The 24,630-nt window shown below is 41.6% G+C and overlaps 1 protein-coding gene across 3 annotated transcripts in view; it reads right to left on the reverse strand.

Moving 5' to 3' along the window:
* LOC114044308 (IQ motif and SEC7 domain-containing protein 1) overlaps window positions 1-24,630 on the reverse strand; it is a 103,189-nt gene that overhangs the window by 75,071 nt on the left and 3,488 nt on the right. The window contains exon 1 of one of the 3 annotated variants that reach the window (XM_027863701.1): window positions 10,797-10,846. The exons of the other annotated variants lie outside the window; for them this stretch is intronic. Within the exon in view, the coding sequence (XP_027719502.1) occupies window positions 10,797-10,831 (35 nt within the window). The 5' untranslated portion in view covers window positions 10,832-10,846. Of the gene's footprint in view, window positions 1-10,796; window positions 10,847-24,630 lie in introns of those variants that run through there. 3 annotated transcript variants of the gene reach the window in all.

Genomic DNA, 24,630 nt, shown 5'->3' on the forward strand with positions numbered 1-24,630 from the left:
CGGCAGCTCCCAGGACACTGAACCGAGAGTGCACACCCTCCCAAACATGGCTGCTCCCAGGATACTGAGCCGAGAGTGCACACCACCCCCCCCAACGCGGCAGCTCCCAGGACACTGAGCCGAGAGTGCACACCATCCCAAACGCGGCAGCTTAGGCAGCAGCATCCTACCCCTCTGCACCTTCCCCAAACTTCACTCTCTCAGTGGATACCAATTATATGACCAAGACACTTCCCAAGACCATCTTCAATATGACCTGAGAAGACTTCCTTACATGACTCCCTATGTTCCATCACTCCTAACTACATTAAATTGAAAATAGTCTCACTTATTATGCTAAGAAAGTGTCTAAAATGTCCATACTCCTTGACAGAGAAATCTTACTGTCAGGCATATAACCCAAGTAGGTAAAAGATAGAAAGAAAGGTACTCAACCACGTGGGATAAAGTATAAAATTGCCTTTCCTCCCTTCTAAAAATAGTTCTACTGCCTTTATTTTATGACTTATTTTCTCCTTTCCATCGATTTCACTAGGATCCACTCTGAAGTATGCTACTCATCTCCTGACAGAAAGGTGACTGACTCAGAGTTCAGATTGAGACACATTTTTTGGACATAGATAATCCTGGAATTTGTTTTACTTGATTATGCTTATAAGAGTTTTATTTCTCTTTCTCTCTTTTTTTAATAGGACGGTAGGAAGAGAAAATAATTTTTTTTGTCGACTGAAAAAAATTTTAAATTAATTTTTACAAAACAAAGAAAAGTTCCATGTATACCATAACATTAGTCACAGTACCTTTTGTAGTGGCAAAGAACTGGAAACAAAGCAAATGCCCATAGAATGGCTGAATGAGTTAAGATACATGAAGATAATGGAATATTTCTATACTGTAAAAAATGACAAATATGTAAAATACAGAGAAATATGGGAAGATTTCTATGAATTGATACAAAGTGAAAGGAACAGAACCAAGAAAATGATATAAACAATAACAGATATAGGGAAAAAAAGAGTCAAAATGGAATACTTTGTAATTATAATGACCAAGCTTGGCTCCAGAGACAGGTTAGGAGAATGTACCTCCCTCCCTACCTTGCAGAGGTGGGCACAGAACACTGCATAAACTGTCAGACTTGCTTGATTATGCTGCTTAGTTTTGTTGAACTGTTTTTTTTTCTCTTTCTCTTATCCTTTTTGTTATAAGGAATGATTTTTTTTGGTAGGGGAGGAGGAGGGATATATTGGGAAATTAAGATGATGTAAAAATATATCAATAAATTTTTTAGAGGAGAAAATGCTACCTCTTTCTACTCTCAATCTATACCAGTATTGGTAGATTTCTTTTGGCTTCTGACATCATGCACCTGACCTTTAAGGGAGCACAGAAGTAATTATGGTTATATGATGCCTCTTCCTCCTCCACAGCAGTAAAAGAAAAAAATTTTAAAGTAAGTATCAGAACCCTGCACGTTAAAGTTTGTTGACCTTTCCCAATCCCACCCACCTACCCCCAGCCAGTGATTAGGAAAGCACATGGTTTCTGAGATTCATACACATGGAATTCCAGAGCTCCAAACCATATTCTTTCTATTCATCATGAATGATGGATAAGTAAGTACTAAAGTGGAGAGACTTTTTTTTTGAGAAAGGAAAGCTTTCTGGCCTACTAAAAACAAGCTACATTTTCTAAGTATTAAAAATGCCTGTATAATCAGATACAATCCACATACTTCTCTACTATCTCCAGGATAAAGATATAAAAATGCCTTTTCTCCCCCTTCCACAAACACCCCTTGGCTTCCCTTTTTATGGCTTCTTTTTTTCTTTCCACTGATTTCACAAGGAATAATAATCGCATAATACGTTGTATTGGTCAAGCCACAAAGAATCACAATATTTGATAATAATAAAAAATGGAAGGTCCTCTAGACATTATATAGTCAAACCTCCTCACTGTATAGAAAACTGAGACCAACATTTGGGACACTAATTAACCAGGGTATGTCTGGAGGTAATCCCACAGCAGGATGTTGAGATGTCTGGAATGGACCTTACCGAAGGGTAGTTAAAAGGACTAAGGATGGTTAGCCTGGAGAAAAAAAGATTAAAAGGGGTGTGTGTGTGTGCGCGCGTGTGTGTGTGTGTGTGTGTGTGTGTACATACACACAACCATAATAACAAGGCTGTCTTCAAATATGTGGAAGAATAAGTAGGCATTCTCTGTTGCTCTGCAGTATAAAATTAAGACCAAATGGGTAGGAGTTATTGGGGGTTGATTTCTGGCTCAATGTAAGGAAAAAAACCCCACATAAAGAAAGTTCAATTAAAAGCAAAGACTGTCTCAAGAAACAGTGAGCTCTCCATCACGGGAATCATTCAAGCAAAGGCAGTATGACCATCTGTTATGGAGGGGGTTGCTACGGCAGATGAATGGCTGAGCTCTTTGAATATACCGATTCTCACCTTCAGTGGTTGAGAATGTAGCCCCATTCCCCACAATTCTCTATATCACCTCCCCCTGGTTTACTCCTTTCATACATTTTTTAATTTAAGAGGATGGTCCTCTTTGGAGGTAGGAACTAGGCCAGAATGGTTTATGATCCTCTACTGCTCTTTTCCCCTGGCAGCCTCACTGCCTATCTTGGTGGATAGTACCATCTTTTTTTTTTTCTTTCTATCTTCCCTACCTCAGGACCTGTGATTTTATCAGTTCATGGAACTCCCACTAGGGCAACTCCCTCTACTTATTGATTAGGGAACCTCTCTATAACTTAAGAGTCCTAGAGAATCGTCTGGAACACTGAGAGGTCATTTAATGACTTGCCCGTGGTCACACAAGCATTAAGTGTCAAATGAAGGCCTTGGATCCATAATTTTTTGGCCCCAAGGCTAGTCTTCCATCCATTATCCCATGATTGCCTTCCAGACAACAACAACCCTTTAGTGAAGGGATATCTCAGGGAGAGACAGGCTCGTTGCTATAAGATCTATAAAAGTATCCACAGAAAGAACCATAAGAGGGCAATAGGAGGAAACAGCTGAGGAAAAGTTAATAAGCCTTGGGCTGTATTCTGGCAAATGCCCTAGTTCCAGCTCCCAAAAAGGTCAGGGGCTGTCCACCAACTCTAGACTCGGTCACTTCTCCTTATCCTCTCCCTAGCTCTCAGAATGTTCACTACAATTTCTGACTCACTTCAAAAATAAATCCCCAAGTCTCCACCCCTTGCTTTAAAATTTTCCAAAGAGAGATTATTTGTCAGTTTTGGTGGTGTGTTTTTTTTTTTTTTTTTGGTTGTTAATGTGGGAGAATGTCAGGGTGGAACTTGGGGTGGGGGCAGAGAAGAGGATGTCTCAAAACCCTATGATTGTAGATGTTCAGGACAGCAGGGACTACGTATCATACTTTCTATGACCTTCCGGGCCCTGGAGGAACAATAGGAAAGAGGAATCTATAGAAGCTGGGAGGGGTTTAGACTGCTTCTTAGTCAAAAGAGCAAAAAAAGTGGATGCTGCTTGCGAGTTGTGCCTCTCGAGTGAAACACTAAGAGCGATGAGGACCCGTCCTGAGAAGACCCAGGCCAAAGCTGGAAGATGGGAGGAGGACGCAGGGAAGCCTTGGGCTGAAGGGCTAAGATGGTTTAGCTCGGCCATCTGGGGACAGTTCCTCTATAAACAGGCCCGGGGCTCGTGGAGTGCCCAGGAGGCTGGCAGACAGGGAGAGGAGGATGGGGAGAGAACTTTCTGATTCCAGAAAGTGAGTCAGGATGAAAGCTGTAAGTACACAGGCTTCGTCAATGAATGTTTTTAATTATGGCCTGTGAAGTCATGGATGATTTTTCCCAAGAAAAATGTTAGTGAGAGGAAGCATGGGGCAAGGGTAATGGGGGACAGGTTCTAATCTCTTTTGCCTGGTACAGGTACAAACAGGGCAAGAAAAGGCCCTGGGTAGTCCCTCTGGGGGCCCCTGTGCTGGGCCTGTTTGCCGGCAGAGGGAGAGAAAAGAAATGCGAAGTTAGGTTAAGGGGCTGGGGTCAGGACCTTCTTTGGGTCACAGAGACTGAGGTCACGTGCGTGTGTGAGCAAGTGAATGAGAGATCGAGCATTATGAATAGGTCCTCAGAGAAAGAAAAACAGACAAGCCTGTGGCCTGGCTAGCCACATCGGATGGTGAAGCCATTCTCCAGGCTGGGCCCGTCAGGCTCACTCTCGGCTCTAGAGGAAGCAAGCAGTTTTGAAAGGATGGCTGTGGTTAAATACCACTTGCCAGAAACTTTAGTCCAGACTCCAGGCAGTCTGAACAGTCTTAGGCAAAACAAAACCTCCTTAAATATTGATGCCTCCTGCTTCTCACAGTCTCTCCCTTCTGCTCTGCCCTAATCCAACACCAGATTCTGCCTTTTCCTTCCTCCTGAAAGACGCTCTAGAATAGCAAGTTGGGATGGCCTGACGGTAGTACACACACACTCCACCCTCCTCCTGAAGGCTTTTATTTGCCTGGAGTGTAGAAGTGGGCAAGGAGGAGAGACAGTACACACTCCCCTGTCAAAATGATGTTAGTGCCCCTCAGTGGGTACCACTGTAGGATATGGGGGGCAGGGGGTGGTGCTGAGGTTGGGACATGGACTTCTCTGGCTTGTCCAGAGGTTTTCTGTCTGGGCCTGCATCTTCAACAATGAGATGCTATCTGTATGGCGCTTTTTAGCTTGAACATACATAATCTTCACATAGATCACCACACTAGATTCCTACCACCTCTGTTAGCTTGTTACTATAGCATCTCTCAGTCGGGAAGGACCTGAGCCTCAGTATCCTTGGGGCAAATCACTTAACTTCTTAATCTAACTCCTCAGCTTTTCAAAGAAGGAAAGTGAGGCTTAGAAAGTAAAAGTGACTTGCCCAACCTTGCTCAGATAGTTACGTACAAGGCCCAGAATGTGAAGCCAGGTCTCCTAATTCTATGTCCAACACTGTTTCCTCTATGTCCTATGGAAGAGACAATCTAGACCACTTATACCTGAAGCAGGCCTGCCCTCTAAACTGTCTATCTCCCCCCACCCTCCACTCCAACCAAGTGAACTTTACTTCTATGGGAAGACCTCTGGTAATGGGGAGCTCTCTATCTAAAGAGGCAGCCATTTTCACTTCTCTACAGGTCTCAATCTAAGGATGCTTTTCTTTTATGGAGTCAAACTCCCCCTTCTTGTAACTTCCACTCACTGGTCATATTCTGTCTTCTGGGGCTAAGGAGAAGTGTCTCATCTCTCTTCAAGACTTTTTGAATCCCTGAAGGAAGGAGGCAGCTGCCATGCCACGCTTGCACCTTAGCTGTTCTTGGCTAAACGCTCTCAATACCTTTTAAATCCTCGCTTTTATGGCATGGTTTCAGGTTCCCTCTCCATCCTGAATGTTCTCCTCTGGATAAGCTTGTTACTATCTTTAATAGATGGGGTAAACGAGACAAGGAGAGGTTCAGCAATGTGCCCAAAGTCACAGGATTAATTAATTAAGGATTAAAGATAGAACTAGAATGTAGGGGGTCCTGGTCCCTAATCCCTATATATTATGCCGCACTGCCTCCTACTATGTAAGAATGCAATCACTCCTGAGATAGGGAAGGAGCTGGCCTCCTCTATGGCTATGTGAAGGCTCCTAACTTTCCTGTGGGGACCAGGACAGGAAGAGGCCCCATTCTGTTGGGAAATCTGGCTTTTTTTTTCCCCTTGCAATTTAAAAAGGAAGGGGGGCCCCTTCTGGAAATGTTGGTCTGAGGCCCAGAATTTACATTCATGCCTCTAATTAGGTTTATTCTTGGCTCTGGAACATTGGGGTGGGGGGAGACCCTGCCCTCAAGTCCCCTGCAGTGAGGTACATTCTGAACAGTGCCAAGGGCAGAGTGAAAAATAGAAACAAATAGTCAAGAGTGGGTCTGGCAGTGGACAGGGAAAGGAATTTTTAGAGTGACTTCAAGTGAAGTTGTTTGGCCCTTAGAGAGACAGAGAGACAGAGTAGAGTGGAGAGAGTACTGGTCTTAGGAGTCAAGGGACCAGCCCAGTGACCTACAGTGTGACATCTGACAAATCACTGAATCTCCGGTTTCAGTTTTTTTCATCTGTAAAAACGTGGAAGCTGGACTAGATTACCTCAACTGTCCCATCCTGGTCTAACCTTCTCTGATTTAATCCTTTCTTATATGTGCATCTTATACTTTTCATAAGTGCTTCTGAATCCGTTTTCTCATCTAATAAAGAAGCTACAAGGCTCTGAAGACCTGGGTTCTATTCCTGGATCCCCTAATTTGTTGTGTTAACCTTTCTGAGACTAAGTTCCCCTAACTACGATATGGGGGATGGGGGCAGGAATAATAACTATACCACAAAAGGTTGTCAGGATCAGATGTTTGCACTTGTCAAGGAAATGAATGATAGGAAAATATGATGGTCTCGTTATAGGGTAAGATTGAGGGATGAAAGACAGAGAGGTTGACTAATACCGTCAACATGTCAGGGGAACGTAAGGCAGGTCACCAGAATGTTGGGTGGACACCCTATGCTGAACTTATGTGAGGTTATGGATAAAAGTCACATTCATGGGTAATGATTTACAACATTGGAAGGCTCTTCCAAATCAATGAAATCACAAATCTTTTTGAGTATTTGAGTTCTTCACACATTAGATGGTTAGTTCCTTGAGTGAAAGGTTATCTGTAGTGCCTTTGTATTCCTAGAGTCCAATATAGTGCCTTGGAATTGGAGGCACTTAACACATATTTATTGAATTTTGTCCAGTAGACCCATGTTTTAGTGAGATAAGGGGAAAATAAGGGAAAAAAAGGAGTGAGACCGGAAGAGGCCCTCATTATATCCCCTGAAAGAGTTTAGAAAACCAACTGAATCTAAGGGTTCAGCACCTGGTGAACCCTAAGATACTCCACCAAGAGGATGAGATGGATATGTGTTATTTAATTAGAAGATAATCATGAAAAGAAAACTGTAGCAGGTGCTGCCTCTGCCCTAAGAGGGAAGGAGACAGGAGGACTTCCACGAGGAATTTGGAATGCAACTTATATTTAGAAAAAAATCTGGTTGTGTGCAGCAAGAAAAGTGACCCCTTACAGACTCTCCAAACATTAGGGTATTTACGTTTCTGGGGTGCCAGCCAATCTGAGACGAAGAAGTTGAAGGTAACAGAGCCAGGTTAGCAGTGGGAAATCTTTGGGCTGGTGATCTTATTACCACTTCCAACAAAAGTTTAGGGTCCTCCTTTGTTTCTCTGACTTGAGGCTGGGAGTCAGAGGGGGAAGAGGACCTCTTTTCACTGTGACCAGGCAGGCAGAGCCAACTCTTGGTCATTTCTGCTAATGCAGGAGAGGCAAAGGAGTGGCTAATTCAGAAGAGCAGGTCATCCAAAAATAATTACCATCCTAGTCCAGCCCGTCTTCCCTAACTTCAAGATTACAACAATGTGTCATGCATAATCTCTCTGCCCCTTCTCAAACGAAATCTATCTTGCATGCCTGGCAATGAGATGGCAAAGCGGATACAGTGTTGGACCTGGAGACAGGAAGACCTGAGTTCAAATCCTACTAGCTGTGTGACCCCCTGGGCAAGGTAACTTCTCAGCCTCAGTTTTTCTTATCTATAGTATGGGGGGGTGGTTATTGTGAGGATTGAAAGAGATAACTTCATATAAAGTGCTTTGTGAACTTAAGGCTCTAAAAAAATGCCAGCTATTCTTATTACTATTATGCTGCTATCAGATTAACTTTCTTTCTTTTTTCTTTTTTTGGCTAGGCAATGGGGTTAAGTAACTTGCCTGAGGTCACACAGCTAGTAAGTGTTATGTGTCTGAGGTCAAATTTGAACTCAGGTCCTCCTGAATTCAGGGCCGGTGCTCTATCCACTGCACCACCTAGCTGCCCCCAGATTAACTTTCTTAAAACACCACTTTCCTTCCCAAGAATCTCTAACCACTCTTCATTGTCCACAGTACCCAGTTCACATTCTCCTAAAAGGTTCTCCTCCACCTCGCTGGTCTCACTCCTCCCTGTCCTGCTTTAATCTCCTCACACAAGAAATGCTTCAGTGAAGACAGGGAACCTCCCCCCATGCCCATCTCCCTCCATGTTCTTCTAGTCTAATTCCGTTCATGGCTCTTCCTCCACTTGTCTTAATTTCCCTGGAGGTTTTCTCCGGAGAAAGGGAGATGCCTCCGAGCTCTGGTCATTTCCCCCTTTTGTGGAGAGAAGTTCACACGCTGGTGGGCTGGCAGGGTCCCACCTGCCGGGTGCAGCCCGAGGACCCTGATGCTTCTCCAGGGGTCCCAGGCCAGAGGCCAGGACTGAACAGTCCCTTTGAAAAGAGGTGCCTCTGCTTCCTGGGCTGGGGATCAAGAGACCTGCCTTTAAATCCTGATTCTTCCACACAAACGAGCTATCCATCTCTCCTGGACTCAGTTTCCTTGTCTCTACACTAATGGTCTCTATGGTCCTTTCTAGCTCTCACATTCCCTGGAATGTATAATTATATGAATCACACTCACTTGTACTCTAGCTCAGGCCAGAGTAACTTGTCCAATTACTTTGAATGTTTTTGGCCAAGACTATTCAGAGCTTTTTAAAAAAAAATGAATAAGAAAACCATACCTTAATTGAAAAACAAAAGGAGGAGGCATTTTGTTAACACCATTTAAAAACAGAACAAAACAAAACAAACTTCTCTTGAGATTTTTCTCTGCATTGATGTACCCTAAGTAACCCACATTCAAAGGAAGGGGGGAAGGACGAAGCGAGGAAAAGGAGGAGAAAAAAACATAAGTGTGATACTCATTGGATTCCTTCACCCCTAACATCAACACAAACACACATCAAAGGTCAATGGCCTTGACCTCAGCTCTACCCTCACTCCCTCTTGAGCACAGACGTCCATGGTGCCCAGGTCCTGCAAATTAATCAAGTCCAGTTTAACTGCAGGTAAAATAGATGACTGTCTATATGCTGTAATTTTAGGGGCCTTGGGTCCCCCCACCCAAAGCCTATCCTGCTTCCCAAATGATGCCTAAAGTTCCACCCCTGGAGTTTTACTGGTTTTAATTTAGATTTTGATTTCCCATTAAAAAGTAAATACCCTGGGGCTGAATAATACTTAAAGTCAACATCAGTCATTCATATTGCAGGACAAATACAGTTCTTGAGAACAGGTTTTGTTAGAGAAAATAGGGAGATAGTATCAGGGCACTGGGTACTGGGGGTTACCTGGTAGGTAAAAAGGCATTGAACGGGTTCCAAAGATAAACTTTGCCTACTTTATACTTTTGCTGAGGGTCAGTTGGACCTGCAGAGGGAGATAAGGTTTGTCCCTCCATCCTGCCTTTGTGGCAGTGGTAATCTACTCAAGGTTATCTTCAATTATCCAACATTAGAAAACTCAGCACTGGGGCGCGCGCGCGCGCGCGCGCGCGCATGTGTGTGTGTGTGTGTGTGTGTGTGTGTGTGTGTGTAGAATACAAAACTATCAACAATGAATGTTTCAAAGCAACAAATTATTTTTAGATCCTTTCTTATTTCCATATTCAGCATTCCGCATGTCAGCTGCTGCTGCCTGAGACAGGAGAGTTGGTAGTGAAATGTGGTTAGCAATTATGGAGAGGGGATTTTAATCAGATTTGTGTTAGGCTGTGATACATGATACTCTTTTCTAGAATCTCCAAGGATTGCATCCTTATTCCCTAGGGTACCACCTGAGCAACATACCTGGGAGTTCACCATCCCTTCCCCAACCACAGGCCGTTATTAATGTGTGAATAAAGAAGGAAATACCAGAAATACCTTTATAATTATCCTGTCCGAGAGGCAGGGATATAGACAAGATCAGCACCAGCCTTACTAGAGATTAATTGAGTGGTGACCTATGTGCTGTGCTTGGAAGAGTTCCAAGAAAGTCCCCTGCCCCAAAAATATTTCCCAAATTAACGGCTGAAATTCCAACATCAGTGATTCATTTCCTAGTGTTGTCCTGTCCCTGTGATTTTCTTCACAAATATTCCTGCAAAGTTAGTGAAAAACTGAGTCCTTATAAGTCTCCTAGACATCATGAATGGGTAAGCTAAATCCAATTAAAGTGGAATTATTTCAAAAGGGGGCAATGGAAAAGCCTTTTCCCAGAACACGACTTATTTCTCCATCAAGGAAGGGCCAGGGGGGAGACTCCCCGACACGTCTCAGCAGGGCTACTACTGTCTTCCTCCCTCTAACAAAACATTTTGAAGGACGGTCTTTCCACTGCCCAGGGAGCTTAAGGCAGCATCCTGGAAGGCCCAGGGGAACTGTGGGTGTGGCAGCAGCTCGGCTAAGCACAAAGAATGATTTTTAAAGGGTGATCCGGTGGTGAGGAGAGGAAAGCCCAGAAACCCAAACCACTTCTCCCCACTGCTTTCTTTCACAGCTGTGGAGTCACTTTGGCTAAAATAGACCAGAGAACTAAAAATGGTCATTTAAAAATGAAGCTTACTGCTTTTGGCCCCAGGCTAGTTGAGAAATGTCACACCACAAGTGACAGGAAGTCAAATAATGGCAGGTGGCTACCTCTTCCAAATACCTGGGCACCGGCCCTTGGAAAATACATTGCTACTGCAGAAGAATAAGTCAAGACCAAAGCCTGGGAGCCTCCCAGACCCCGGCCTAAGAGAGTTGGTAATCATTATCCCCTCCCCATGGTTTTAAGACAAGGGAGATGAAAAGTATATTAGCCCTCCGGAAAAAAAGTTGGGAACCCTTGATATAATTAAATATGATACCTTGGTATGAAACAAAGCTGACCACTGCTTGACATTATTATTCCAGCCAGGACAGAGATGTCTGTGATAGCCTCCCAAAACCCTCTGGTTGTCTCTGCCGTAGATATGCCCCCTCCCTTTTCTGGAATCTTCTACCTTAGAACCTTCCAAACTAGAAACTTACATAACATATGCAACCTCACTAATTGGCAGCCTCCTTGCCTGTGACATCAGAGCTAAGAAACCAATCAGATATGCCTAAGCAAGACTCCGCCCCTACCTACAAAACCCTTGGTCTAGGGCCTCGTTGATAATGTTGGCTGGCCTATTGGGTGTGGAATGAGACTCAGGGACTCTCATTAAAGTAAGAGAAATGATTAGAATTTGGCACAATCTGGAGGCCCATTCTGGAGGACAATGTTTCTCAGGATCATTGACCCCCTTCATTCTCCTATGATTGCCCAAAGTTCATCATAGGGACTCCTTGGCTGCCTGAGTCATGATTCCATCCTTATCTTTCTGGTGACTATGATCTCACTGTATCTTCTTCTCTGGTCTCCTTCTGGCTACCCCAGGTATCTCAAGTTAAGTCTTATGCCTTCCCTTGTATGAGTGAAAATTTGCTAAGAACTTTCCCACCTTGCCTTGGGTTTGTTGTTTTCACGAGGATCTATCTAAGGAATGTCACCATATTTATCTCATGTTTTATTCTCATTTTAATAAAATTTCACTTAACTATAGCTCTACTAACCAAACCACACAAACATACATGCACCTCTCTGCATATGTATGTACAAACACAATTTCCTTACTTACTTTAAGGGGAAAACCAAAAGGAAAGAAAAAATAGTTGAAAATAAAGATTTAGTAATCTTCCCCCCTCTAAATCCACATCCATAAACCAACTGCTCCTCCCAGGGATGAAAGTTCTAAGGTTAGAAGTCTTTGGCACAGTGGATAGAGTACTGGCCCTGGAGTCAGGAGGACCTGAGTTCAAATCCAGCCTCAGAAACTTGACACTTACTAGCTGTGTGATCCTGGGCAAGTCACTTAACCCCACTGCCTAGCCAAAAAAAAAAAAAAAAAAAGCAGTCTTTGGCCAAATCTTCCATTGTTTACATCTCCCATCTACAATCCTAACCAATGAGAATTCACTATCAGATAATGATCCTTATGTCATGCAAGATTTTCAATGAACAAAGAAAAATTCAGTAATGAAACCACCACAGATGCAGTGTCTCAAGGTTTACCAAATGCACTCCTCAGAACAATCCTCATAAAGTAGGTAAGGCAAATTTGTTTCCCCATTTTTACAGAACTACACTAAGAGAGCTTAAATGATTTGCCTAATAACCCAGATGAGATGTGTAGAACCAGGCCTCTTTATTCCTTGTCCAGCCCTCTTCTCTCGAAGACCTGCATGACTTAAAGCGAGCCTTCTCCAAATGGTTTTTCAAAGGCTCCCTAGTAACTGGATCTTCTAGCTAATGGAATCAAACCATCATTGTCCAGAGTGAATCCTGGAAGCAAAAATCTGCTAATTAAAGTAGAAGAGTGGCTGATGGCATTTTTAAAAGATTCTCAAAAAAGGTGATGTTGTTTTTTTTAAATGACATTTCCTCTACACCCTTTGCTAATCCCTTCCCATGTCCAAATGTTAGTAACTCAGAAGAATCCATTCATAGAATGGATCAGAAGTTCTAGCTTCCATGGCTAGACAGTTGAATGTCAGCATTTCCATTATCCAGTTTACTGTGGAGGCTCCTGGGGTGGGAGGCCCAAGTTCCAACTCTGAGCACAGGCCAGCTTCACCAGGAATACGGACAGGTTTCTCTTTGTTAACCACCTGATAGGGAGAGCAGGGGACAGTAAGGATGGCTGGGGGTGTTGATAACCTCAGACATCACCAGGGGCAGGCATACAGACTCCCTCAAAGGAAGGAAAGCTGGTCTACTACTTAATAGATAGCATTCTACCTAGAAGACGCATCATAAAATGATTGCTGAACAAATGAACGATAACTGCTTTGTATTCTTCGAGGTGCTTTCACATATCTCGTGGGATTCTTACATCAGTCTTGTGGGATAGGTAGGGTGGGCATTGTTATCACCAATAAGGTACTTTCTTAGGCTGCCTCACTGTCGCCAAAAGATGTAGGGGGTTTAGTGGACTTCAGGTTCAGCAAGTCAATAATATGACACGGCAGCCAACCCCACCCTCACCAAGTTACAGAAACACCAAGCCCAATGCCATCTTAGGCTGCCTTAAAGTGAGGCACAGGGTCCAGGACAAGGAGGTAAAAGTCTTATTGTACTCTGACCCCAGTCAGACTGTATAATGTTTATAAGAAAGCAACTATAATGGTAAGGGGCCTTGAGATTACACATTAGTTGAATGAGCATTGGATCTTTACTGAAGAGAAGATTTAGGTGGCATAATAGTAGTCTTTTAAGTACTGGAAGGGCCATCTTGGGAATGAAACTGGTTTTACTTGGCTCAGAGGGTGGAAGTAGTGCTGAGGCAGATTTAGGCTATTCTAAGGAAAAACATCCTAATAATTCTTTCCCCCCAAAGGGTTCCTTGGGGAGGAAGCAGGTTCTCCTCACTGGTAGACTTCAAGAAGAGGCTAGAAGACTATTCATTGGGGATATAGAAGGGACTCTTGTCCAAGATCCAGATGAGATAGCTTCTAAGAACATTTCTCACTCTTAAATTCTGAGATCTGTAGAGATTGGAGTGCTGAGAAAGGGCTTTGTGAAGGACATGGGGCTGGAAGAAGGGATAAGATCTGGAAAATGGGAGGAGTAGGGAGGTTAAGGGAACATAGTAAGCAAAGATACAGAGGTGAGAATGGCAAAGGATTATTAAGATGTAGAGGAAATAGAGTATTTTGGCTGGTGGAAGTGGGGTCATAGAGGGGAAGCATATAGTGAGAGATAAGATCACATCTTTCTGTTGGCCTTGACACTTCCTAAAATTTTACAAAATTTATTTTCTGTAATCACAGCTGCTCCTGGTCCTCCAGACCTAACTGGGAGATTCATTAGATACTTGAATTGCCCTCTATAGCAAAGACTCCAAAACTGTCTGGAAGCATAAACACTACACTTTCCTCATGTGAGTATATCTTTTGTAATTTTTTTTACATGTAAAAATAAATAAATCTAAAAGCAGAGTGTCACCATCGGAAGGTGTGTAGTGAAACCCTTAAAAATGTATCCACTTGGCTAAACAAATTGTGATACGTGAATGGAATTTCTGTAAGAAATGACAATGAGCTTGATTAATGCAGAGAAGCATGGGAAGATTTATGTGAACTGATGCACAGTGAAATAAGCAAAGCCAAAAAAACACAATGTACAACAACTACAACAACGTAAATAGAAAGAGCAATAATTACGAAACAATCACAACTGAATACTGCAAAACTAGAAAAGACCAGCCTGACCTCAAACCAGAGATATGAGATATGAGATATGAGTAAACACCTCTCTACTACTTTGCAGAGGTGGGAGTTTCACAGGTATGGAACATCGAATATATTTTAGAGTTTTTTCTAAATATTGTTCAGTTATATTGATTTTTTTCCTCTCCTTCCTCTTTTTCTTTCTTTAAAAAATATATAAACATTTTTGTTAAATAGGATGGCTTTCTGGGAAAGGGGAGAGAGAAAAATATAAGGGAAAGTTTAGGCAATGGAAAAACCAAAAGACACCAAAAAAAATTTTATTTGAAAAAAATGTGTCTACATAGGTTTAACTTTAAGATAAACTTAGACTTTCAGGTTTGATCCACAGGTTATCATTGTTCATTTCTCTACTAACAAGTTTTCTGTTAAAGATTTTTTTACACATATAATATCTATAAATTTAGAGCTAGAAAGAGTCTTAGACCATGCCCCTGGGATATACCCCTAACTGTAGGCATCCCAGGGCTCTCCAGGATTTGAAACCAGGTCCTCTAAAACTCCAAATCCACCACTTTTTACCCTCTACGACCTATTTTGCTTTTTGCTTCTATTCTCTTGAGTAGAAGGATCTTCTGACTAAAGAGGCTAACAGTAACTGTGGTAATAGCTAGTAGCACTTACATTGGATTAGTACTTTGCATATTTTGTCTCATTTGATGCTCACAATGACCCTGTGAAGTAGGTGCTATAATTATTTCTGTACTACAGATGAGAGAAATTAGAGTGACTTGCCCAGAATGACTGAGGGTAAGTGTCTGAAGCAGGATCTGAATTCAGATCACCCTGATTCCAAGTCCAGCTCTCTATCCATGAAGATACCCAGTTTCTTCTAAAACAAACACAAGAGTGAATTAAGTGAGGAAATGATAGCAAGACAGCACCTTCAGCTCTAAATGGGTTTGAGTCTTCTGATAAATTATGTCTTCCATTCCAAACCCAATAATGGAAGCTCTTATAGATGCAATTAATTAACCAATTCTGGTGATTTTAGAATCACAGAACTATGAAGGACTTTAGAGGTCATCTCACTTCCCCTCACCCAGGAAGCACCAATAACTTCTATGACAACCTCAATGGAGCCACAGGATTACAGATTTAGGGTAAGGGACTTTAGAGGATATCTGGTGTGGATCGGGTGAAATCTCATTTTACAGATGAAGAAACAGGCATAGAGAGATTAAGGAATTTGCCCAAGTCACATGGATAGAAAATGGCAGAGCTGGGATTCAAAGCCAAGCCCTTTGATCTCAAGTCCAGCACCCTTTCCAATGTACCATACCACCTCAAATGGACCTCATGTGGTCCTGTAAAGAATAGGGGAGGTATAAGAGAACAAGTTACAGGCAAATATAATTATTTAAAAAGAAAACAGATTTTAAAAACTAAATTGATAAATTTGACATAGATCCCTGCGGAAAAAAATTAGAGATTATTCAATGAGTGATTTGAGGAAGCTTAGAAAACAAAGCAGTGATTACTAGGAACCAGCACGGGTTCACCAAGAACAAGTAATGTCAGATCAAACTCCTTTCCTTTTTTTGACAGGGGCCCTAATTCCTATAAATTAGAGCAATGTTGCAGAACGTGCCTGGATTTCATAAAGTATTTAACAAAAACTCTCAGTATAGAGACAATGTGTCATGGAAGAAAATCCATTAGACTTGGAGGTAATTAGGTTTGTCTTAAAATCCGGGCTTTGATACTCTCTGTATGACCCTGAGCAAATCAATTAATTTGAGCTTCTGTTTTCTCATCTGTAAAATGGGGATGAATAACACTTATACCATCTGCCTTACTGGTTATCATGCAGAAAAGTTTATAAACCTTAAAATACCATATAAATGGGAGCTATTAGAGGCAATATGATATATTGGAAAGATGGCTGGATGTACATTCTGAAATCCTAAGTTTGAATCCCATCACAGATACTTACAAGCTGAGAAACCATAGGCAAGTTGCTGAAAAACAAACAAATTTCAAAGTGCTATATAAGTTTTGCTTTGCAAATCCTAAAGTTAGTTATAAAATGTGTTATTATTATGTGAGTGTGAAGAATGATACTAATTATTATTAATAATATATCTTTGTGGGCTGGCTGATAGTAAAGTTAGGTGGATTCAAAGTTGGCTGATGACCATCAAGGTTCTAATTCCGGGATTCTATGATTCTATAAGGCAAGTTAGTCTTTGAAGAATATTTTATTGGAATGATGTGTGTATGGTCTGTAAAGGCCTGAAAGAAACATTAAGGGAGAAAAGGCACACCTGCCTAGCTAGTAAGATCAGCCAAATCTGCTCAAGTCACCCAGAGTGTTGCAAATAACAAAACCAGATCACACTCACATCTAGGGAAAAGAGGCTTAACTTTCCCCCATTAATAAGCAACAAATAACAAACATAGTTTGATCTTCCAGATGGGAATGATATAAATCCTAGCATTTTAGAACTAAAAGGGGCTTGAGGTCATCTAGTCCAATCCTCATATTTCACAAAGGAGAAAAGTGAGGTCTAAATTGGTGATATTACTTGTTCAAGGTCATAAAGCCAATGAAAGGCAGGTCTCAAATTGGAACTCAGGTTTCCTGACTCCCAGGGTCTGTTGCTTTTTCCCTCCTTTATAAAAGTTTCCAACTAAAACAGGTGAATAGAATTCAATAGTTACACCTTCCCTTTGCATGCCAGACAGGATGGGTCAGGTCGAGAAAAATAAGGGTGGCAGGAAGCATCGAAAACCTAAAAAATGAGGCGTAGGTTCTACAAAACGGGGACAATAGTCTTGAATATCAAAGTCAGAAGATTTCAGAAGTTATCTATCTATTCCAAACTATACCTGAATAAGAATCCTCTCTATCCCAGTGGTGTCAAACTCAAATAGGAACAGGGGTCACAAAACCATACATGAGAATCCGTATGTATTGACTTAGAAAACCACACATCAACATTATTCATGTTTTATTATATTTTTATTTATTTTGTTAAATATTTCCCAATTACACTTTAATCGAGTTCAGGCTGCACTGGGGAGGGTTGTGGTACTTGCCATCCTACTGTGTTTGATACCACTGCTCTACAGCATTATTAACAAGATGGTTTCTACCCATCACTTGAAAGATCTGTAATGAGAAGGAAGCCTGCTACCTCCTGGGCAGCCCATTCCACTTCTGGTTAGTGCTAATTTGGGGGGAAAATTTTCCTTATGTTGATCTGAAACCTCCCTCTCTTCAGCTTCTACCTACTTTCCCTACAAACAGAACAAGTCTCATTCTGCTTACACAAGACAACCTTTCAAATATGTGAAGGCAGCTATCACATCTCCCACTACATATTTTTTTCTCTCCGCCAGGCCTCTAGATCCTCAAGTGCGGCCCTCTGACTGAATCCAAACTTCACAGAACAAATCCCCTTAATAAAAAGATGTTGGACTCAGTCAAAAGGTTCCCTACCCCTAGTCTTGGCTAAACCATGCCCATTTCTTTCAGCTTGGTTTGATAATCTTTCACATTTAAAATCTTTAAGTGGTATGTATGATCTAGAGCCTGTCACCATCCTCTGGATGTTCTCCATCTTTTTAATTGCCTCCCTAAAATGGGGTAATTGGAACGGACCCCAGATGTGTGCTGGCCAGTGCAGGGTACAGAATACAATCTCTTTTGTCCTAGATACTACTGTGAACAACAAACCACTTAACTAGCATCATGAATTCAGGGCTCCCTGTGTACAAATGTGATACCTGAGGTGATGAGGATGTAGAGAAAAGAAGAGTCAACACAGCCATGTTTGGAGGGGACAACAGGTCCCTCTTATGGCAGAAATATGGATCCTGCCATTGGAGAAACAAGTTAGATGGCAAAGATCCCGGTCTGACCATATCCTTTTAGCAGCTTCCAAAAACAAAGAGCTCTCATATCCACATCTGAACATGTAAATCTCTAACCTTGATCCTCACTTGGTCATCAGTTACTTCTCTTTCTCTATTCAGTGCCAGATTCTGGCCCCATCAATCCCTATCTAAAAGAAACACAAAAGACCTTCCCTGAGAGTGATAACAAGGCAAGAGTTGCTACAGGTACGTGATTAAAATCATGCAGAGCCCAGCACCACTCTTCATTATCTTCCTAGGCTATTTCACATTTTTTATTAAGTGAATAAAAAATTTAATTAGAAAAAATGTTCACATTTAAATTACAGCTCTGGAAGGCATACGGGGAATCAAAAATGATGGTTTATGCTTCTAAGCATACTCCTCCCCTCAAATGACACCAGAAAGCAAAGGACAGGACACATTTGTCACTCCTTCCTACCCATATATAAGTTATGATTCCCTGTCAATATGTACTTCCAATCAGGGGTTTTTCTAAAAGGGGCAAGGAGTATGTAATACATTTCTTGGAAAATTTTCTATCAGGTTAGCAGGGCATATTTTTATGATGCCAGGCCACTGGGAAAAGCTCCAAAATGGCATGTACTATCTTGCAAACGGAATCTATTTTTAGAGCATCTGCAAAGCAAGACACCTAATATTGTACCCTAGATATACAGAAAGGACTTTGGAGGGTCATGTACTCAATTCAATTCAGTTCAGATTTAGGTAGAGACCACAAAGCTAGGTGTTAGGGGTGGAGAGTAGGGAGAGAGAAAATATAAGTCATTCCTGGCTTCATGGAGTTTATAATATAGTACAGGGTTCCTTAAACTGGAGTCTGTGAACTTTTTTTTTTCAATATTTTGATAACTGTATTTCAACATAATTGGTTTCCTTTGTAGTCTCCTTTGTATTTTATTTTATGCATTTACAAACATTATTGTGAGAATTCCCATAGACTTTACCTGCCAAATGGGTCCATAACATAAAGAAGGCTAGGAACCCCTTATGTGGTGATATAACATTATACTGTTCCTCTATCATCTTTTTCTACTACTCCTTGCTCTTCCCATCCAGTTTATCCCCCTCCCACTTTCTGCCACATCCTGCTTTCAGTGATGGTGGGAGATGGGGTGAAAAGATGGGGCAGGGAATACTGAATAGAGAGAGACAGGTATGTTTAGATATTGTTGGTAACACTACAAATTGGTGAAATCTGGCAATTCATAACAAGAACTATAAAACTTTTCATATTCTTTTATTCTGCTTTAGGAATGAAACTCAAGAAAATACCCCAAAAGGAAAAAAAAAAGTAATTTGTACCAAGTTGTTCATAGCAATGCTATTTATAATAGCAAGAAAAAAAATTGGAAACAACCCAAATTGCTAACAATAGGGCAGTGCTAAGCAAACTCTGGTATGAAATAACATACCAGGGCAGGGGTTCTTAACCATTTTTGTGTAATGGCCCCCCTGGTAGTCTGGTGAAGTCTGTGGACCCCTTCTCAGCATAGTGTTTCAAAATGCATAAGATAAAATACAGTGGGTTACAAAGAAAGCCAATTAATATTGATATACAGTTATCAAAATTTTCTTTAAAACAATTGCAGACCCAAGGCAATAAAGCTGTTGGAAATTACAAATGTATTGAGTATATTAATACACAGAAAGCTGCATATGAAATATCATCAAGTTAAAAGAGCAGGACACAAGATAATATGAGCACACTGATTATAGATTATTAAAATATGTACATTTAAAAAGATTAAGAGAGAAGCTTTTTTTGTTCAACTTCTTTGTGTTGCTACTCTAAAATCCCAGGTCCATGCATGCCAACGGTTCTGTCTTGGCTCTCTCTGCCTCCAATTTCCCATCTTTGTCAGTTTCAGCCTCAGCATTTGTCTCAGCTGTTCTTCCCTACCCAACATTGAGCTCCAGCCCTGGAATGGAGGCAGCCTTCATGGGTAGTCTGGCCAGAGGAAGGAGGGGAGAAGACCCAAAGACACTGTCCTTGGGAGGGAGCCTGAGGCAGAACTGGCAAAAGGCTTACTCACATCTTCAAAGGAGTAGAAGCAGCTACCAAAAAAAAAAAAAGCACAAGAATGTGCTATGGAAAGTGCAGAGAATGATGTCTAAGCTTGGAGAGATTACTCTAAGGAAATCCATCCTGAGAGGCCTATTGTAAAATGAGATCTAGATGCCCAAAGGGACAATTTTTTTTTTTTTAGGCAATTGGGGTTAAGTGCCTTGCCCAGGGTCACACAGCCAGTTAGTTACAAGTGTTTGGTCTGAGGCCACATTTGAACTCAGGTTCTCCTGACTTCAGAGCCGGTGCTCTATGCACTGCGCCACCTAGCTGCCCTGCAAAGGGACAATTCTCAGTGGATTTAGAAGATGCTTCAAGTACTGCTGCCCCTTTCCTGGTACTATGTGAGAGCAAAGGTTGTTCATCTGGAGTCCATTATTTGATTGGGTGGGTGGGGGGGTCCTGTGAACTCAAGAAAACATTATATCTTTATTTTCACTAACTCCCAACTGAAATTTAGCATTTCCTTCAATTAATTAAAAACATTATTCTGAAAAGGGGCCCACAGGCTTTAGTCCATAACACCAAAATAAGTTAACAACTTTGGAGGAAATTGACCCAAATGCCCCAGGGAGGGTCCCAGACATAGAGCATACATCAGGTTATTACACGCAGTCAGGGGTGCCCGAAAACCAGTGGGTTGCTTGGTGAAGAAGCAGGGAGCTCTCCACTTAAGTTACTTCAGTAGCAGCTATATATGTCCACTGTCAGGGATGCCAGGGCTGGGGGAAGGAGGGGGAGAGGGTGAGATTAATGCTTATGTAGAGGAATGGATGGCCATTCCAACTCTAGAATTCTATGAATATTCCTAGACCACAAATAGTCCTCTCCGTCAAATTTTCTACAACTCCACAGTTCCATCCATCTACAATGTCTAAGTAATTCTTGCCAGCAGCAAAACTGAACAGCAGGCAACCTGTATTTTGCAATTTCTCAACTCTACAGGCAATGCAATTTCCATAACACTCTTTAATTTTCCACTTCTTGGTGGACCATTTCAGTTCACTGACTTGCAATACTATATTTTAAAAATATACACGCAGCAGCCCAGAGGTTTTAGTTTCTTTCGACTGAGTCTTCAATCTGTTACACTACTTTGAATTTCTACTTCCTCAAAACATAAGATGAAAACCTCATTGCTCCTTAATTTTTCCTCCTACCTATCTTTCTTCTGCCTCTGTTGTTTAACTCTGGGCGGCTGGGCAGGAGCAAGCAACTGTGTTAAGTCAAGCATGAAGATTTGAAGCCTCCGGGCCAAGTTGTCCCCAAGCAGAAAAAAACAAAAGTTTATTAGCATGATGGAACTACCGAGTTCACATCTGACACTGTGAATCCCTATCTGGTGCACACTGACATAGAGAGAAAGAAAAAAATGACCCATTAGAAGGAGGAAATAGGGAGTATGTTTTACTCTGTATCAAAAAGGCACAAGGGAGCATGGTATTAATGGAAAGAAGGAAAACCAGGGTTCAAAACTCATAGATCTAGCTACGTGAACGTCAAAACTAAGTCACCCCAGCTTCCTTGTCTCTAAAATGAAGAGGCTAGCCTGGATGATCCTGAAAGCCTTAAAGGCCATTTGGTGGAAAAAGCACTGGATCTGGAGTCATGAAGATGTGGTTTGGAATTCCTCCTCTATTATATATCATTACCTGTGCGACCCACAGGAAGGGCTTCCCTTTTCTGCACCTCAATCTCAGAAGTTCAATGAAGGGGCTTAGCCTAGAATTATTCCAGTTCTGACAGCCGGATTCTATGAAGAGAAGATTAATGTTGGCAGACAAATTCCTCCTGGGCACTAATTGTAGCCTATTTCAGGGGAAGACTATTCATTTGTGCTAACAAGGGGTAGGACTCAACCATTCCAGATATTCCAATTTACAAATGATTCTCCCTTGCTTTACAAGAGCCAAATTTACTGGCCCAAATGCATTTGGTATGTCCGAAGTGGTCAAAGTATGGTGACTGCTTTCTGTTTATTCAAGACGCTGAATCAGAGTGTATACCCCGAAAGGGAATTTGGAGATCATGTCTGATGCCTTTATTGCAGAGAAAAGCAAGGTCAGGTGCATGTGAAGTGATGTGCTTAAGGTCAGTTAATGGTATATTGAGAATTAGAACCCAGTTCTTCTGACTTCAGGGCCAACTTTCCACCACACTTAGAAAAAAAAAGCTTTGTGGCCTATATTCCTCTATACATACAACATTCCATTTGATGAAAAATCAATGAGGATGAAGGACCGCATCACTGCTCTGCTAGTGAATCCTGGCTGAGAAGTGGAATGGAGCTGTTTAGGTCTGTGGGGGTTATAAAGAAGGTTTGGGCAAGGTACCAAAGAGGGAAAAGCTGAGGTCCCATTGATCAAATCACAGCTGGGTAGCTGAATACTTAAAGCAGTTTTGAAGTGTGGGGATAACCCCAGACACTTAGTCTTTCCAGAAAGCCACAAGAGTATGGCCTCATGTTCACTGCAGCTAAATGTTTTTGCTGAATTTTATTTAACCTCCTCCCCCTCCCCAAAAGGGGATGTTTTATCAGCCTGAAGACTAAAACAAGAAGAGGTGACATCACGATTTATTCACCTAGAAAAGGATTGGAGCACAGCTCCTCTGAGTCCTTTCCAGCTCTGTCTATAGTTCTAAGTATAAGTCTCCCACTGAAACACAAAACCATACAGCAAAAAACAATGCTTTTAGATTTGGAGTCCAGAGGTGATTTTGAACCCTGCTCTGATGCTTATCATGGGTCCATGGGCAAGTCACTTGGCCTTGTTTGGTCCATCATCTTTAAAATGAGGATGATAAAACTTGCATTTCCTATCTCATAGGGTTGTTACCAGTAGACTTTGTAAACCTCGAAGCAATCTAGAAATGTGAACTATGAAGCATGTAATAATCATATAAAACTATGCGAGCAAAATCATCCACCATGGCTGTATGCTGGGCCTCGGAGAACAAATTAAAACACCAATGATTTTAGGACAAAGTCCATAAACTGGCAAAATGAAAAGACTCTCTGAATACAGAAAATGGCAGCAAAAGCACAGCTATAATCAATAAAACAGAAAACAGCTAAAAGCTGGGTGACAATACTCAGCAACAACTTTTGCAACAATATTGCGTGACAATTGCCATCAGCTTTAAGGAGGAAAAAGATCATTACAACTCAATTTAAAACAAAAGGGAAAAAAAAAACCTCACCAAAACCATACCCCAGGAGGACAGTAAAAGAAGAAATATCTGTTATCAACAGCATTTAAGTCCCTAAAACTAAAATGCAGAGAGGTGAATGGTGTAGTCACAAAAGGAGGTTTCCTGTTCTAAATACAGAAATGCAGAAAAATGGTACCATTTGGGTTGCATTCATTCATCATCACAAAATACCAACCATACATGCAGGATAACTTTGCCCGTCAGCAGCAATCAGAGCAGGTTCTCGTGTGCTGTGAATACCTAACACTAGGAAACTACCCAACTTGGGACAGGGCCATTGATTAGATGGATAACACGCACTGCTGGGTGGCAGTAGGCCATATTTCCATCCATAAACTCCATCAATTTTCTCTGATAGCAACTTCGGCTCACCAGGTTGGAGTTGGCCAAACAAATAGCTCTCTAAGTCCATATCAATTAATTTCTCAAGAGATATGATGGGCTTTAGGCTCATTACATTTGTTTTTTTAGAACCAACTCTAAATTATATTTAAGAAACCAAATGTTCACTCCCATTCCATTAAGTCATTTTCTTTTCCACTCAAAATCAATCTCTTTCCTAGAGTCTATGGCTGTGCTGGATCACAGTTTCAAGGAACAAAATTGTTTTATTTTTCTTTAAGTTTTCTGGAGTGATATTCCAGGCATGATTAGGAGAGGGAGAGAAATAAATTATAAAATGTCTAAATTGAGAAGGGGCCTTAGAGATGATTTGATCCACTCTCATATACACATGTAGACACACCCCTCGGTCTTCCCTCCTTCCCTTCTTTCTTTCCCTGATCATATGACTCGTGAGATGCCTCCATGCAGAGTTGGTCCTGGTTCCAGGGTAGGGGCCAAAACCTCACCTACATAACTGCTATCAGAACTAGAACCCAAGAAGACTAATGGATCACTCATCACATCATCAACAAGCACGTATTAAGCACCTACTGTGTGCCAGGCATTGACGATAATGTAAGTTTAATGTTTCACAGGACCCTGAACTCTTGAGTAGTACCACCCCAGTGGAAAGTGGGAGGGTGATATGGTGGGCCAGTAATTCTGTTCTTAGCCAACATTCATTTTAAGTGGTCTCTGACTTATTTGGTGCAAGGCCTTCTCTCTGTCACACACTCACATTCTGGGGACCACCTGGCAGATATAATACAAGGAAACAGGCTCTCACACAGTTCATCTTCAGCAACCCCAGCGGTCCCTTTTCTTTCCCTTCTCCCAATATC

This window comes from Vombatus ursinus, unplaced genomic scaffold (assembly GCF_900497805.2).
Source record: "Vombatus ursinus unplaced genomic scaffold, bare-nosed wombat genome assembly UNPS02014773.1, whole genome shotgun sequence".
Lineage (NCBI taxonomy): Eukaryota > Metazoa > Chordata > Mammalia > Diprotodontia > Vombatidae > Vombatus > Vombatus ursinus.